Source organism: Mesocricetus auratus, unplaced genomic scaffold (assembly GCF_017639785.1).
Source record: "Mesocricetus auratus isolate SY011 unplaced genomic scaffold, BCM_Maur_2.0 Super-Scaffold_100024, whole genome shotgun sequence".
Lineage (NCBI taxonomy): Eukaryota > Metazoa > Chordata > Mammalia > Rodentia > Cricetidae > Mesocricetus > Mesocricetus auratus.
In genome coordinates, this window is record NW_024429205.1 from 22,031,643 (window position 1) to 22,048,451 (window position 16,809).

Below are 16,809 nucleotides of genomic sequence, written 5' to 3' on the forward strand. Positions count from 1 at the left end.
CAGTTTCCGTATCAGCTGGGGTTCAATCAGCGAGGCAAGCCCACTGGTACCCACCTCTTAGGTTACAAATGGATGGATCTTTCCCCAAGTCCCTTCCCCAAAGCTCCTTGGAGGTATTGTTGCTGGTGATTAGAAGCAGGTCTTGCCCTTAGCATCACCATCTCCAAGGGGAGCACCCAGCAAGGAACTCGGCTTTCAGTCTGTAGCCTGGCTTTGACACTGTTAGAAAAGTCTGCCTGCTTGGGAGCTGCCACCACGGCTTCCATCCCAGAGGCAGGAGGCAAGGCACCCCAGCAGCCTAATCTCCGGCTCTACCCACGGGACTAGGCCGGTGCCTGTGCTTGGAGTCTACCACTGTGGCTTCCATCCCAGTGTTGGGAACCAAGGCACCCTAGTCTCCTGCTCCACCTATGGGACCAGGTAAACCAGGTCCCATTTCCGGACTGCCTGCCTGGACCTAGGCTCTGCCACTGAGGCTTCTATCCCGGCAGCGACGGTAGGAGTCAAGGTACCATAGTTTCCTGCTCCACCCACGGAACTAGGACTAGACCAGCTGCAGGTGCTTGGGGACTACCACTGCAGCTTCCATCCCAGAGGCAGGAGCAAACTCACCCCAGCACCCTTGTCTCCTGCTCCACCTATGTGACTAAGACTATCAAGGCCTGTCTCCAGGCCACACTCCTGTGCCTGGGGTATACCAATGGGGCTCCCATTCATCCCAGTGGGATCCAAAGCACCCCAGCATCTTAGACCATACCTCCACCCATGGGACCAGGAAGTGGAGAGCTACCACAACAGTGAACTTGCCTATACCCACCAGAAGGGAACCCTGGTCCCACACCCACCAGGAGAGGAAGAGCACCCTCTGGAACCCACTTCAAGACAGATGGGAAGGAGACAATATAAAAACCCAAGGAGCAATAGAAAAACCAATATGACACTGCCAGAGTCCAGAGACCCTACACCAATAAGACTGGAACACCCCAACACAAATGAACCAGAAGAGAATGACATAAAAAACAACTTCATGGAAATGATAGAGGCCTTCAAAGAGGATATGAGAAAATCCCTTAAAGAGATGGAAGAAGAAACAAGTAAAAAAATTCAAGAAATGAGAAAAAGACAAAGCAAAAATTGCAAGAAACAATTCAAACAGTGCAAGGGCTGAAATCTGAAATAGAAACAAAAAAAAACCATAGTCTGAAGGAAATAGAAAAACTGGGAAAATGGTCAGGAATTACAGATGCAAGCATAACCAACAGAATACAAGAGATGGAAGAGAGAATCTCAGATGTTGAAGATACACTAGGAAAATTAGATTCATCGACCAAAGAAAACTTTAAGTCCAACAAATCCCTAATACAAAACATCCAGGAAATATGGGACACCGTGAAGAGACCAAACCTAAGAATAATAGGTATAGAAGAAGGTGAAGAAACCAACCTCAAAGGGCCAGAAAACATATTCAACAAAATAAAAGAAAACTTTCCCAACCTAAAGAAAGACATGCTAATGAAGGTGCAAGAAGCTTACAGAACACCAAATAGAGTGGACCCAAAAAATCCCTTCAACACATAATAATCAAGACCACAAACATACAGAATAAAGAAGGAATATTAAGAGCAGCTAGGGAAGGCCAAGTTACATATAAAGGCAAACCTACCAGAATTACCCCTGACTTCTCCATGGAAACTCTGAAAGCCAGATAGTCCTGGACAGATATTCTACTAACATTAAGAGACCACAGATGCTAGCCAAGACTGCTATACCCAGCAAAGCTTACAGTCACTATAGATGGAGAAAACAAGATATTCCATGACAAAACTAGATTTACACAATACGTATCCACTAACCCAGCCCTACAGAAAATTCTGGAAGGAAAACCCCAACCCAAGGAAGTTAATTACAGCCAGAAAAACATAGGCAATAGATAATCCCACTTTACCAACAGGTGAAAGAAAAAGTGGTGGAAATCCACATACAATTCCACCACCACCAACCATTCCAAAACAAACAAGAATGGACAATCAAAGGTCATTAATTTCCCTCAATATTAATGGTCTTAACTCGTCCATAAAAAGACACAGGTTAACAGAATGGATTTGAAGACAGAATCCATTCTGCTGCATGCAGGAAACACACCTCAGCTTCAAAGACAGACGTTATTTTAGAGTTAAGGGTTGGGAAAAGATTTTCCAATCAAATGGACCCAAGAAACAAGCAGGGGTAGCAATCCTAATATCTAACAAATTAGACTTTAGAATAAAACCAATCAAAAGAGATGAAGGAGGCCACTTCATACTCATCACAGGAGAAATCAACCAAGATGAAGTCTCAATTCTGAACATCTATGCCCCAAATACAAGGCTATCCACGTTCGTAAAAGAAACATTACTAAAACTCAAAGCACATATAAAACCTCACACACTTGTAGTGGGAGACTTCAACACCCCACTCTCACCACTAGAAAGGACCACAAGACAGAAACTTAACAAGGATACAAAGGACCTAATAGATGTTATGACCCAATTGGGTTTAACAGACATCTATAGAACCCTCCATCCAAACACAAAAGAATATACCATCTTCTCAGCTCCACACGGAACCTTCTCAAAAATCGACCACATACTTGGCAACATAGCAAACCTCGACAGGTACAAAAAATTTAGAATAACTCCATGTATCTTATCAGACCATCATGCCTTAAAGTTGGAATTCAACAATAACACAAAAACCCAGAAACCCTGCAAACTCATGGAAATTGAATAATATACAATTGCACCACTCCTGGGTCAAAGAAGAAATAAAAAAAGAAATTAAAGACTTCCTAGAATTCAATGAGAATGAAGACACAACATACACAAACTTATGGGACACTTTGAAAGCAGTGCTAAGAGGAAAGTTCATAGCACTAAGTGCCCACATGAAGAAACTGGAGAATAGTCACACTAGAGAATTAACAGCACAACTGAAAGCTCTAGAGCAGAAGGAAGCAAACTCACCCCAGAGGAGCACACGTCAAGAAATAATTAAATTGAGGGCTGAAATCAATAAAGTAGAAACTAGGAAAATGATACAAAGAATCAATGTAACAAAGAGTTGGTTCTTTGAGAAAATCAGCAAGATAGACAAACCTTTATCCAAACTTACCAAACGGCAGAGTATGAACATGCAAATTAACAATCAGAAATGAAAAGGGAAACATAACAATGGACAGTGAGGAAATCCAGAAAATCATCAGGTTATATTTTGAAAAGTTGTACTCCACAAAATTTGAAAATTTAAAGGAAATGGACAATTTTCTGGATAAATATCATTTACCAAAATTAAATCAGGAACAGATAAGCAATCTAAAAGTTCTATAACACCTAAGGAAATAAAAGCAGTCATCAAAAGTCTCTCAACCAAAAAAAGCCCAGGCCCAGATGGCTTCAGTGCAGAATTTTACCAGAAATTCAAAGAACAGGTTATACCAATTTTCCTCAAAGTATTCCATGCAATAGAAGCAGAAGGGTCTTTGCCAAACACTTTTTACGAGGCTTCAATAACATTGATACCCAAGCCACACAAAGACACAACTAAGAAAGAGAACTTTAGATCAATATCCCTCATGAACATTGATGCAAAAATACTCAATAAAATACTGGCAAATCGGATCCAAGAACACATCAGAAAACTCATCCACCACGATCAAGCAGGCTTCATTCCAAGGATGCAAGGATGGTTCAACATACAAATATCCGTCAATGTAATCCACCATATAAACAAACAGAAACAAAAATCACATGATAATCTCACTAGAGGCTGAAAAAGCCTTTGATAAAATCCAACACCCCTTCATGATAAAGGTCTTAGAGAGATCTGGGATAACAGGAACATACCTAAACATCATAAAAGCTATATGTAGCAAACCAACAGCCAACATCAAATTGAATGGAGAGAAACTCAAGGCGATTCCTCTAAGATCAGGAACAAGGCAAGGCTCTCCTCTCCCCCCATACCTCTTCAATATTGTACTTGAAGTTCTAGCTAGAGCAATAAGACAACAACAGGAGATCAAGGGGATACAAATTGGAAATAATATGATATTTGCAGATGATATGATAGTTTATATAAGTGATCCAAAAAATTCTACCAGGGAACTCCTACAGTTGATAAACACCTTCAGCAAAGTGGCAGGATATAAGATCAACTCAAGAAAATCAGTAGCCCCACTATATATAGGCAATAAAAGGGCTGAGAAAGAAATCAGAGAAACATCACCCTTTACAATAGCCACAAACAACATAAAATACCTGGGGGTAATGCTAGCCAAACAAGTGAAAGACCTGTATCGAAAGAAATTTGAATCTTTAAAGAAAGAAATTAAAGAAGACACCAGGAAATGGAAAGATCTCCCATGCTCTTGGATAGGTAGGATCAATGTAGTAAAAATGGCAATCCTACTAAAAGCAATCTACAGATTCAATGCAATCCCCATCAAAATTCCAGCACAATTCTTCACAGATCTTGAAAGAACAATTCTCAACTTTATATGGAAAAACAAACAAACAAAAACCCAGAATAGACAACCCTGCTCAACAAAGCAAAGTCAGGAGGCATCACCATCCCTGACTTCAAGCTCTATTATAGAGCTATAGTCCTGAAAACAGCTTGGTATTGGCACAAAAATAGACAGTTAGACCAATGGAATCTAATTGAAAGCCCTGAGATTAATCCACAAACCTATGAACACCTGGTTTTCGACAAAGAAGCTAAAATTATACAATGGAAAAAGATAGCATATTCAACAAATGGTGCTGGCATAACTGGATATTGGCATGCAGAAGACTGCAGATAGATCCATGTCTATCGCCATGCACAAAACTTAAGTCTAAATGGATCAAAGACCTCAACATAAATCCAGTCACACTGAACCTCTTAGAAGAGAAAGTGGGAGGTACCCTTGAATGAATTGGTATAGGAGACCGCTTCCTGAACGTTAACACCAGTAGCATAGGCACTAAGATTGACAATTAATAAATGGGACCTCCTGAAACTGAGAAGCTGCTGTAAGGCGAAGGACACAGTCAGCAAGACAAAAAGGCAGCCCACAGATGGTGAAAAGATATTCACTAACCCCACATCTGACAGAGGACTGATCTCCAAAATTTACAAAGAACTCAATAAGCAAGTCTCCAAAACACCAAAAGATTCAATTAAAAAGTGGGGGACTGATCTAAATAGAGAATTCTCAATAGAGGAGTATAAAATGGCAGAGAGACACTTGAGAAAGTGCTCAACATCCTTAGCCATCAGGGAAATGCAAATCAAAACAACTCTGAGATACCATCTTACTCCTGTCAGAATGGCTAAAATCAAAAACATTAGTGACAGTTTGTGCTTGAGACCATGTGGAGAAAGGGGAACACTCCTCCACTGCTGGTGGGAGTGCCAACTTGTACAGCCACTGTGGAAATCAGTATGGAGATTCCTCAGAAAAATAGGACTCAGTCTACCACAAGACCCAGCAATTCCACTCTTAGGCATATACCCAAAAGACGCCAATTCACACAACAAGGATGTCTGTTCCACTATGTTCATAGCAGCATTATATGTAATAGCTAGATCCTGGAAGCAACCTAGATGCCCCACAACTGAAGAATGGATAGAGAAAACGTGTTACATTTACACAATGGAGTACTACTTAGTGGAAAAAAAAACAATGGAATCTTGAAATTTGAAGGCAAATGGATGGCACTAGAGGAAACCATCCTGAGTGAGGTAACCCAGTCACAAAAAGACAAACATGGTATGTACTCATTCATATATGGATTTTAGATATGGATCAGGGGAGTGCCAGCCTACAATCCCAGTGCCAGTGAGTCTGGGAAACAGGGAGGTTCCCAAGAGAGATGCATGATACCCCAGAGAAGTGGAATGAGGCAAGATCTCCTGAGCAGATTGGGAACATCGGGGGAGGGGAGAGGGAGACAGGCAAAAGAGAGGGGGATAAGAGGAGTGGAGAAGAAGGCATGGGAGTCGAGGTAAGAATAGAGGAGAACAAGATGATAGATACCATAATAGATGGAGTCATTTATAGGCTTGAGGAGAGAGCTGACACTAGTGAGATCTCCAGAGATCTCCAAGGATAACACCAACTGGCAAACTAAGCAATAGTGGAGAGACTACAGTAAATGCCCCTCCTTGATGGTAAGGTTGATGACTACCTTATATGCCATTCTAGAACCTTCATCCAGTGGCTGATGGAAGCAGAGACAGATACCCACAGCTAAACACTGAACTGAACTCCTGGAACCCAGTGACAGAGATGGAGGAGTGATGAGCAAAGGGGTCAAGACCATGACAATGAAATCCACAAAGACAGCTGACCGGATAAGGGGGAGCTCTTGAATCCCAGATTGATGGCTGAGAGGCCAACATGGGACTGATCCAGACTCCATAAATGTAGTCTCAGTAAGGAGGCCATAGACATCACTGGGGCCTTGGGTAGTAGACCAGTGTTTACCATGGTTTATGAATGATCTTTGGGAGCCTATTCCAAATAGAGGGATGCTCTCTCAGCCTGGACACATGGGGAAGGGCCTAGGTTCTGCCCAGGATGAAATGACAGACTTTAGAAATCCCCCAAGGAGGGTTTCACCCTCCCTGGGAAATGATGTGGGGATTGGGTGGGAGGCTGTGGGGCTGGTGGAGGGACAAGGGAGGAGGGGTGGGAGAGGGAGCTGGGATTGACATGTGAAGCATTCATGCTTCTAATTTAAATAAAAACATAACAAAAATAAAAAGAAAAGTCTGCCTGGCTAGGGTGGACAAGAAACCCTGAAGGCAAAGGGAATGCACCAGGACACCCTTTCGTGCGTAGACAAACCCGATCTCCCTCTGTGTCATGGTTTCTCATAGCTAACTTGACATAGAACATCCCAGGGGTCCCTATTTAGGTTTGTTCTGGAACTGCAACACCATGGTGGACAGAAGCCATTGCTCTTCATCTTCCAGAGAAGACCTCACCTTAAACACGTAGGTGGCTCCACCCCCTCCTCCTCCTCCTCCTGCCCACTCATGCACGCTTCTGTTCACTCGGATCTCTTCTTCTATCACGTTGTTCTCGCCGACGCAGACTTTCTGGATTAGTTGATTCGCCTATACAGACAAACAAACAAAAAAACCCCACCTCATTAGGTTTGTGCCCAAGCCAGGGACCTTGTATGCTTAAGGTGGGATCTGATCACATGTCAACTAGTTTATGGTGGAATTGAGGAGTCAAAAGTAAGTACACACAAACAGTGATCACTTGGAGCAGAGTTAGGAACGGTCACAGGATACAAACGTCATGAGAATCCAGGGGATGGATTGCAGCTATAGGACTTCCTGCGGGAGGTGCCTTCTAGGTGGGCTCTGGAGTGTAGGGAGGGTTTCAGGACAGAGAGAGAAAATTATGGTTACTCTTTCCAAGGGGAAAGAGCAGCATGACCCACAGGGAAGGAGGTAAGTGGTGTGTGGGGCACGGGTTAAGGTTCTCCTGCTAAGAAAAGCCTAGCTAGTCCAGAGGGACCAGTTAGGATCCCGTGGCTGCAGAAGACAAGACCCTGGGTTGTGAGATAGGTTGCAAGGTATATAAGTGGAGTAACTACAGGGATGACATGAGCAGCCAGGTTGTGGCAGGGACCTAGTGGATAATCAGAATTGGACTTGGGAGTGGAGAGTCAATAAGCTCTCTCCCTCCCTTCCCCTCCTTTCTTTCAAGTTTCAGGTCTGCAGAGGGTTCAAAATACATACAGAACAAACAAGCAAAACCCAAGCGTGGAATTTTCATTCTCAGCTCATCTTGGGGAAAGTAATTTCTCCCTCTTAGACATCTCATTCCTTCCACCTAATGTCCCATTGCCGGTTTTTAGAAATCTCCAGCGTGTGGCCCCAGGTAGAGGGTGGAGAAGAGGGAGTGGACCTTGGAGTCTGACAGCTACACTCATCATCGCTTTGGGGGACTCAGTGTGGCATGGGAACAGTGGCATCACAGGTGACATGGGCGTGAGCGGCCACCATTGGGCGTCACACTTGTTAAGGCTGGGGAGGTGCTTCAGTTAGTATTTCATTAGATTCACTTCTGGACCCCACAGGCTGGTGGGATGTGGGAGCTGCTGAGACTGAGCTAGGATGTCTGTAACACAAAACCCTGGAATCCTAGGGGGAAGAGCCTACTGTCTGCAGAACAGTTCTACCTGGCTTGGCTGATGCAGCTCAGATGAAGTCTCTAAACACCAGCCTGACCTCAGAAGAAAATTACTTTCCTTTCACTTAATGGAATAAAAGCCAATAAAACATCAAATTTTCATCAAACGCCACTGCAGAACCAGCCAGTGGACACGGCAATCCATCTCAAGCCATTCCTTATGCTAAAGTATTCAAGAGTGCCGGCAGTGGGTACTTGAGAAATTTCCAGATAAACAGCCGAGATGCAATTTGTTTTATGGCATTTTGGATTTAATGATGGAAATAATTTGACATTTCTTAGAGTGGATTTAGTGTGCATGGAAAGTTCTGGACTGCTTGGGCAGAGCTAAAGATCTCTCTCATGTATATGCAGCGATGCCCAGGGCTGTAGGGAGGATGCTGGGACAGGAATGGGTGGCAAGGTGCGTGCCCCCAGGCTGGGTGCCAGCAGAGGGGGAGGGGGAGAGGATGGGGCTCTCAGGGGCCCAGACTCGCCTCCGCCTATAAACCAAAGGGCTGTCTAGCGATGCCGAGGCCCGCTTCCACACCTGTCTCCCCTCTTTTCTCCTCTGGCAGTCTGCAGTGTGACCCTCACATCCTGGGGAGGCCTCTCTCTGAGAGAACTGATTCTGGAGACTTTGAACACAGTGTCAGGCAAGAGCCCTGGAGCCCGAGGATGGCTCGTCCTCCATGTAGCCCTTTAAGCCAGGGCAGAGGAAGCCCAAGCAATGACCCCTTCTCAGCCAGCATCTCTATGGCTTAGCAGCAGCCTCAGGTGGAGACAGGGCACTTTCCCTGATTCCCAGGACTCTGCCTTCCCCAGGTCCCTCCTACCTCCCTGGTTCGCTAGCTTCTCTTCCTTTTCCTTCTAATCTCTAAATGCTGGAGACCCAGGGCTCATCCTCGACTCCTCTTCACTCTTTGTATTGTACCACAGGCAAGCCCAGCCTGTTGGAACCTTATGCTGGCTGATACCTTCCTCCCGGGACCGGGACCGGGACGGCTCTTCTAAACCCCAGGGGTCTACTGGCCTTGTCCACCAGCCATCTCCTGCTGTCCACTAGATCATCACAGTCAGTGTGACCTTAACTTTGACCTTCACCCCTGACAAAATCTGCTGGGTTGTTTGTTTCGAGGCAGTCTCTCTTGTAATTGAGGCTAGCCTGGAACTCACTACCTAGCTCAGGCTGTTGGGATTGCAGGCATGAGCCCACCCCAAGCTGCCCCTTCTGCAGCATTCTCCGGCAGGTGACGGCAGCTGCTCAGTCCTTGGAGTCCCTCTTGACTTTTACTCCTCTCAATTCCTCCTACAACCAGGCAGGAAGCCCTTTTGAATTTCATATTCCAGACACGCCCATATCCAATCACTTTCCACCACCTCCACTTTGACCACAGTGGTCCAAGCCCCCGGCATCTCTGGCTGAATGAGTGCAGCAGCCTTGGAATCTGGTGTCCCTGTGAGATACCGCTGTTGGGCTGCGAGGCTGTATCGGTACAGTGGCCTGGCCAGTGCATTTCCTTTCCTGTCACCTCCTAGCTCCTCCCCACCTCCCTCAGGTGCACGGGCACACTCCCACCTCAAGGACTGGCCTGGCCAGTGTCTCCTTGCTAGAAGGGCAATGCCCCATGTGTAAGGATCCCCTCGTCCAATGAATATCCCAGTCTCCTAGAATGGTGGGACTGGATGCATGCTTGTGGAATCAGTTTGAGCAGACAGGACTGTCTGACTGTACTGGCCTTGCTGGTGTTTGGTGAGCGAGAGTACGGGGCTTGGCAACTAGGTGAGCGGGTTTGGCATCTAGAGGGCAGTGGATAGTTTTCAGGAGGCGTGTTTAGATGGTTGTTTCCAGGGATACTTCTGGCATCAAGTGGTAGAGAAGAATGAGGTTGCTATTAAATACCATACACAACAAGGGGCAGGCCCCTCTCTGCCATAAAGAGATTCTACTCTAAGATGCTAATGGTGCTTTTCTCTGCCATAAAGAGATTCTACTCTAAGATGTCAATGGTGCTTTTCTGGAGGCAGCCTGATTAAGAGCCCCGTGCTGTGAGGCAAGGTCTTGTGGGAACTAGGGCCTCCCTGTCTCTGTTTCTGACTGTCTCTCTCTGTCTCTGCCTGTCTCCCTGTCTGTCTTTGTCTCTGCCATCTCTGTCTCTCTGTGTCTCTGTCTCTGTCTCTGTCTCTGTCTCTGTCTCTCTCTCTCTCTCTCTCTCGTGTGTGTGTGTGTGTGTGTGTGTGTGTGTGTGTGTGTGTGTGTGTGTGTGTACAGGGGTGTTTTCTAGAAGCATCTGGAGCTGACTTCCTTTACCAGGAGCTTGGGATGGCCTAGCAGCAGATAGAGAGCCTCCCACAGACCTGTAATTAGGGCAACTTAGGGCAACTAAACTGCAGCTTAGTTCTTAGGGCTCACTTCATTCTCATTTTTTCCTAGTGAAAACTGGAGGTGTAGATAATGCCTGAAGATAGCATATCCTTCTTGCCTAAGGACTCATAGGGAGAGTATACAGGAACAGGTGCTCAAGTGTGCATTGCATGCCCGCCCCGACCAGCAGGGGGCGCTTTCCTGTGCTCATGGCTGAGATGGCCTCCTGCCCTTTTGGGAACACTCCCTGTGCATCCACAAAGTTGGAGAACAAGTAGGTTGATTAATAAGAATGATAAAGTGCAGCAACCTAGAGGAACAAGTAGATTACAATTGAATTAAAAAAAAAGGACATAGTCCTGTGAAAAGACATAACTGATTACAATCCAATCAAGTAAAAGTCCCTTGCAGAAGTCAATGCAATCTTTCTGCTTAGATGAAAGAATTACATTAGCACTCAATAAATTCCCATGAAAATTACAGCAGCCTGTAATTTAATGACTTAATATATTATAACAGCCTGCAAAATCCTGATTATAGTTCCTAAATAAAAGTTGGAATGGAGGCATTTCTCAGACAGGAGGTTGTACCCACCTGGCTCAGTCCTCTGGCAGGTTAACACTGGGAGGAGTTGGGTACCAGGAGACTAAGCTCAAGTGAGAACCTGCTGCCCCCAGACTCACAGCCCATCACCTGGCCCTTTGCAGCTAAGTTTCTTTTGTGGAACTGAACTGCTTTCCTGGAAGCCCCTGTTCTGCAGGCTGCCCTCCCAGGCTGCCCTCCCAGGCTGCTGGGACAACTCTTGGAGAAGGTGCTGTGCCAGGCAGGCACTGGAATCCAGCAGAGCTATGTTTCAGGGGAGGCAGGATAATAATCTGCCCTCCTGGGGCCCGAGTCCCTGCCAGCATAGCCAGCACTCCCAGGGTCTTGCCACCCCGCTAACACTGGCAAGGCAAGAACCAGACAACGGGGGTGTCTGGGGCTTCCATAGCTGCTATCCAGTTAACCCCCACGTCTCCTTCTATGGGTTACTTTTGACTGCTCTGGGCATACTCAGCTCCTGCTGCTGGACTTCTCTTTGACAGTTAGATACCCCAGTGGGGTCAGAAACACAATGTCAGACTGTCTTTGCCATCACAGAGGCTGGTCCAGCAGTGTGGAAATGGGAAGAAGGCCAGACAAGTGTAGGATGCAGCCAACACGAATGCTCTAGAGTTCTGGGCCACTTTGTGAGTGACATTGGGTAAGTCCCTTCACCTCTGTGGTCCTCTTTCCTCATTTACAAAATGAGAGCATAAAGTTTAATCCTGAAACGACCCCACCCCACAGGCTTATATTCTGAATGTTTGTTTCCCAGTTGAGGATATTGTTATGGAGGTTGTGGAGTGTTTAGGGGTGGGGCCTAGGTTATTAGGGAGGGGCCTTGAAGATTTTACTTGCCCCTGGTTCCTGCCTCTATCTCTGTTTCCAGATCTGCTGTTATGAAGTCTTCTATCCCTTCTCTATGATGATGGACTGAGACCCTATGAAACCATGAGCCAAAATAAATGTTTTCTCTTCCAGACATTGTTTCTGGCAGTTTTTTTTTTTGTCAGAACATAAAATTAACTAATGGGAAATGGGCTACCAGCATTCTGGCTCAGTCTATACTTTTTTTTCTTTTAGTTTTAATCACACAAATAAATAATATATGAAGACAGTCTTTCTTTCTTTTACTTTTTTTTAAGTTAGGGGTTCCTGTGTCCACAGGCTGACTTCAAACTCCACAGACAGCCAAAGATGACCTTCAACATCTGATTCTCCCTCTTTCCATCCCCCCCAAGTGCTGGGATTACAGGTGTGCTCCACCACTCTCAGGAAAAACAAACAAACACGCAAACAAACAAACCCTCATGCAGGCTAGGCAAATACTCCCAGACCCAAGAGCATTCATTGTGTGACAGTTTCAGACATTATTTGCTGGCCACCCCCAATCCAGTCTCCTCTCAAGGAGTGTAGCAACTGTATCTTTCAGAACATTTTTTTGGTATTTTTATGGTCACACATCTGAGTTTTGCATGAATATAAAGTCTTTTAATTTTCTTCACTATGCATAAATGTGATTAAGTACAATACAAAAGTGCGTCAGCTAGAGCATTCACCTCTCCTACTTCTGTGGAGATCATCCTCCCTTGGTTAATTTGGGATTCAGACCTTTGGCTTTAAGTCATTCATGAAACCCAAGCTTCAGCCAAGGATCCTATAGGACTATAAAACTCCACTAGGACACACACACACACACACACACACACACTGAGTCTGCAAGCACCAGGAAAGGAGGGGGACTCCCAGGTAGAGCTGGTGCAAGACTCTGAATGTGAGCCCCAGAAGGATCATGGGGGTTACCATACCCTGCTCAGCAGGTGCTGGGAGAGCCCCTGCTCTGGGCACTTACCCTGGGGCAGGCATCCTCCCCTTGCTGGCCGACAAGGATGTACAGCGTGTCGTCCTTCTCCAGGTTGAAGATGCCCAGTACGGACACTCCATGGGACCGCATCATGGTGTTCTTCCCACCTTTCCCTCCAGCCGCTCCATAGCCTGAGATGCTGCAACGGGTCAGAGCGCCATGGTTCCCTCTGTGGTGGGAGACTGGTCTCCTTGCCACCTGTCAGCCCATGGGTTTTCAGGGGCCCAAGCACCTCCCCATCGTGACTGAGAATTCCTGTCTACACAGCTCCGTGTGAGTTCAACCAGGAGGGAGATCCTCCCCACTGCTGGGGGAAAGCAGTTGGTTTAGAGGCATGGGGGTGGAGGATGGGGGGTGGGGGGTGGGAGGTGGGGTGGGGGTGGGGGTGGGAGTGGGGGGCGGGGGCATGGTACAGGAGACACACACCTGGAGTTACTCAGTCATGGACCTGAGACAGATGTTCAAAAAAGTGAGATAGGGAGGGAGCTGGGCTTGGGGAAGGGTTGACACCAGGTCTCCATTTGGGATGGGATTTCCTAGCTCATAGTCAAAAAGAGTCATGTGACTCTAGACAAGCAACCTCCCTGTTCCTTATATATGATTGGAAAAATAAAAGACCCTGTCTCTTATCCCACAAGTGTTACGGTCGATAAAGGAATTCAGCCTTGAAGTCCTCGGGGCTAGCGCGCAGCAACAGGCACTCAGTAAGTGTTCCTTGTTAATGGGTGTGAACGGTGGTAGCAGCTAGCAGGAACTGGCTTGGTACAAAGTTTGAAACTCTCTCCTCGGGGCCCAGACACAAGGAGCCCCATCCGAGGAGAGAGAGCTTATGAACCCAGACTGTTTATCCCATCTCAGCAGTAACTCCTGGAGCCGTCTGTGCAGACAACAAAGTACTGATCATGATGAAAATAAAAACAGAGCTAGGGCTGTGGGATTAGATCCGCCACCTCTGAGATGGCTGAGATGGAGCCCGGCAAGGATGGGGGGAAGAAACTCAGTCTTTGAACCGTGGCCGAGAAATGGCGTGTCTTGAGGACAGCCAGCATACCAGCTGACAAATGCTAACAAATGCCTCCCTGGAGAATGGCTGCCAGGGGCTCAGGGAGGGTTCTCCTAACAGAAGAATAGCTTCCTATCCCTTTCAGACACACATGGTTGTTGAAAGCAAAGAGACAATGCAGTGTAGATGCACGGGTGCTGCAAAGTCCCACGAAGAGTGTGGCCCATCAGACTCGCAGAGCCAGGAGGGCCAGGCGACTGACAGGTGCCAGAGGCTGGAGGTCCCAGGTGAACTGGAGGTCTGAAGTTGACTTTGTGGCGGGGAGTGACAGATGGAAGGACTCTCAGACAAGACAAAAGGGTCCAGAGTATGAGTCGGGGCTTGTGTGATCGCAAGTGAGGAGGCAGGGAGCCTCTCCGATGTCCAATGGCAGTGGGTGGCTAGTGCGGGGAAGGCGAGGTGGTAGGTTTGGAGAAGGAAGGGAGCATGCTCAGTGTGCCTGCTGTAATGTGTGCTGGCACGTGGCAGATGTGATTGATCTCATTTGACAGGAAACAGAGGCCATACGGCTGGCCGGTGGTGGACTAAGACCATCCCCTGTCCTACAGGGTACTTCCTCTCCCATGTGTACTGCTGGGAGAGATATGAACAGTAACCAAGAGGGGCCCAAGAAGACACTCGTACATGTCAGTTCCCTCTGACCTTCAACCAGACACTCCTGATACATTATACGTGGACGAGAGAGAGAGCTGGTCCAGCAGATAAGACAGCTTGTTGTGCAAGCCCAGGGACATGAGTTGGAAATCTCACCTGAACCCCAGTGCTGTTGGGGTGGGGTGGGGAGAGGAGGATTACTGGGGATTTATGGCTGCTCCCATAGTTCTAGGCTCAGTAGGGGATCCTGTCTCAAGAGAATAAGGACACTCAGTGTTCTCTGAGCTCTGCACATGATGCGTGTGCGTGCGCACATGAGACTGCACACGAGGGACTGCACACGCATACACACCCATCCTGGGTTGAAGAGATGGCGGGGAGGGGGAGGAAAGAAATGGACAAGAGGACAGGAGGAGTGTCCTGGGGGTGCAGTTAGGCTTGCCTAGCACATATGCGCCCTGGGTTTGACCCCCAGCACTGCGTAAAGTCAGACATAATGGCACATATCTGGAATGGGGGGGTGGGGGCCAGAGGTCATCCTCAGATACATAGTTTCAGGCTAGCCTAGGCTACATGAGAGAGAGAGAGACAGAGAGAGAGAGGCATGAGGGCAACAAAAAGGCAGAGGAGAAGGGGAGCTTACTGGAGGAAGGTGAGAGAATTACTTAGCTAAGAGAAACGTGAACAGAGAACTGTGGTGTGGCCAGTATGGCTTCGGGCATCCGGGGATGGGCAGTCTCCGGATGGAAATGCTCATGAGGCCCAGGTGGGTCCTGCTTGCCCAATAGCTGTGTGGCCTTGGGCAGATCACCTTCCCTCTCTGATGGAACTTTGAGCCCCAGCTTCTCGGCAATGAGAAAGGGAGATAATGATAATATTGGCTTTGACAGATGATTTCTGAGGCCTGGTGAAGTTGCATGAAAAGGTCTCGTATCCACCCCAAGATGGGGCTTTGCTTGAAAACTTCTACCTGAGTCCTTGTCCTGCGCCACCCTGCTCGCTGCAGAGAGGTAGGCTGCACCATGCTCTTTCCTTTCTGCATCATTTGCATAGTCATTTGCATCAATCTGCATGTATTATGAATCATTCTGAACTCTTTCACATGTTTAAATTTAGCCAAATTATTATATTTCGGAAGTTGTTTGTTCCTGACTCCTTCCCCGCTCCACCCCCCCCCCCTTCCAGGCCTGCCTTCATATTTCTTCTGCTCTTCCAGCAATCCAAACTCCACCGGCTCCCTCCGGATCTCAGCTCAGTTCTTGGCAACAAGGTGGGCTGGCAAGAGCCCTGAGCTATGAGCCACACACTGGCTGGCTCTAGTCCTGGCTGGGTGACCTGAGTGAACCCAGCTAACTTACAGGAGCCTCACCTCTCACTACTGAGGGAAAATGTGAAGCCAAGGACCCCTGCCTCATAGATGGGGAGAAATAGTGGGTTTTAAAAAAACAAACAGACTGCTATGCATCAGGGCTAGGCCAAGGCAGGGGCTCCAAAGTCAATAGCAAAGCTTGACCACCAGGTGTCACTGACTGTAACTCCTGGTGGTGGCCTCAGCCACATGTTTCCACCTTGGGCTAGGGACTCAATGTTTAGGGGATTGTTGAAGACTTGGGAGGGTGTGGTCCCTTCCTCCTCCCCCTGAGGTCTGAAACCTCAGAGCTTAACTTTCTTAATACTTCAAGTCTGGGCCTGCCCAGGGCTTGCTAATCTCAGCTTTGCTCCTCAGGGCAGGGAGCACATAGACAACAGTGCAGCTGCTCCTAGGTGCTGACCCTGTACTGGATGACACCCGGTCACTGCCTTCTTCTCAAGTTCATGGCCTTGCTTATGGTTTTCTTGTCCTGGCTTTATCCATCTTACTCAATAGCTGTGCGACCTTGGGTAGATTATCTTTCCTCTCCGGGTCCCTTGGTCATATAAAAGAGGGATAATAATAATATTGGCCTTGAAAGATGATGGTAAGAATTAAATGAGATAATGTCTAGGTGGGACCTAACTTCTAGAGGACAGTCAATGAGTGGTGTGTGTAGAGACCGTTAGAGCATGCCCCTGCCAGTCTGAGCTCTTCTTAGGGGTGGCCTCTGGGAGGCAGAAGGGAATGATCGAATGAGAATGGGCACTAGGTAGAT

The 16,809-nt window shown here is 47.1% G+C and overlaps 1 protein-coding gene across 1 annotated transcript in view; it reads right to left on the reverse strand.

Annotated features, from left to right (window-relative positions):
- Alk (ALK receptor tyrosine kinase) overlaps positions 1-16,809 on the reverse strand; it is a 718,643-nt gene that overhangs the window by 34,982 nt on the left and 666,852 nt on the right. The window contains 2 exon segments of the mRNA XM_040730911.1: positions 7,012-7,143; positions 13,012-13,162. Of these exon segments, the coding sequence (XP_040586845.1) occupies positions 7,012-7,143; positions 13,012-13,162 (283 nt within the window).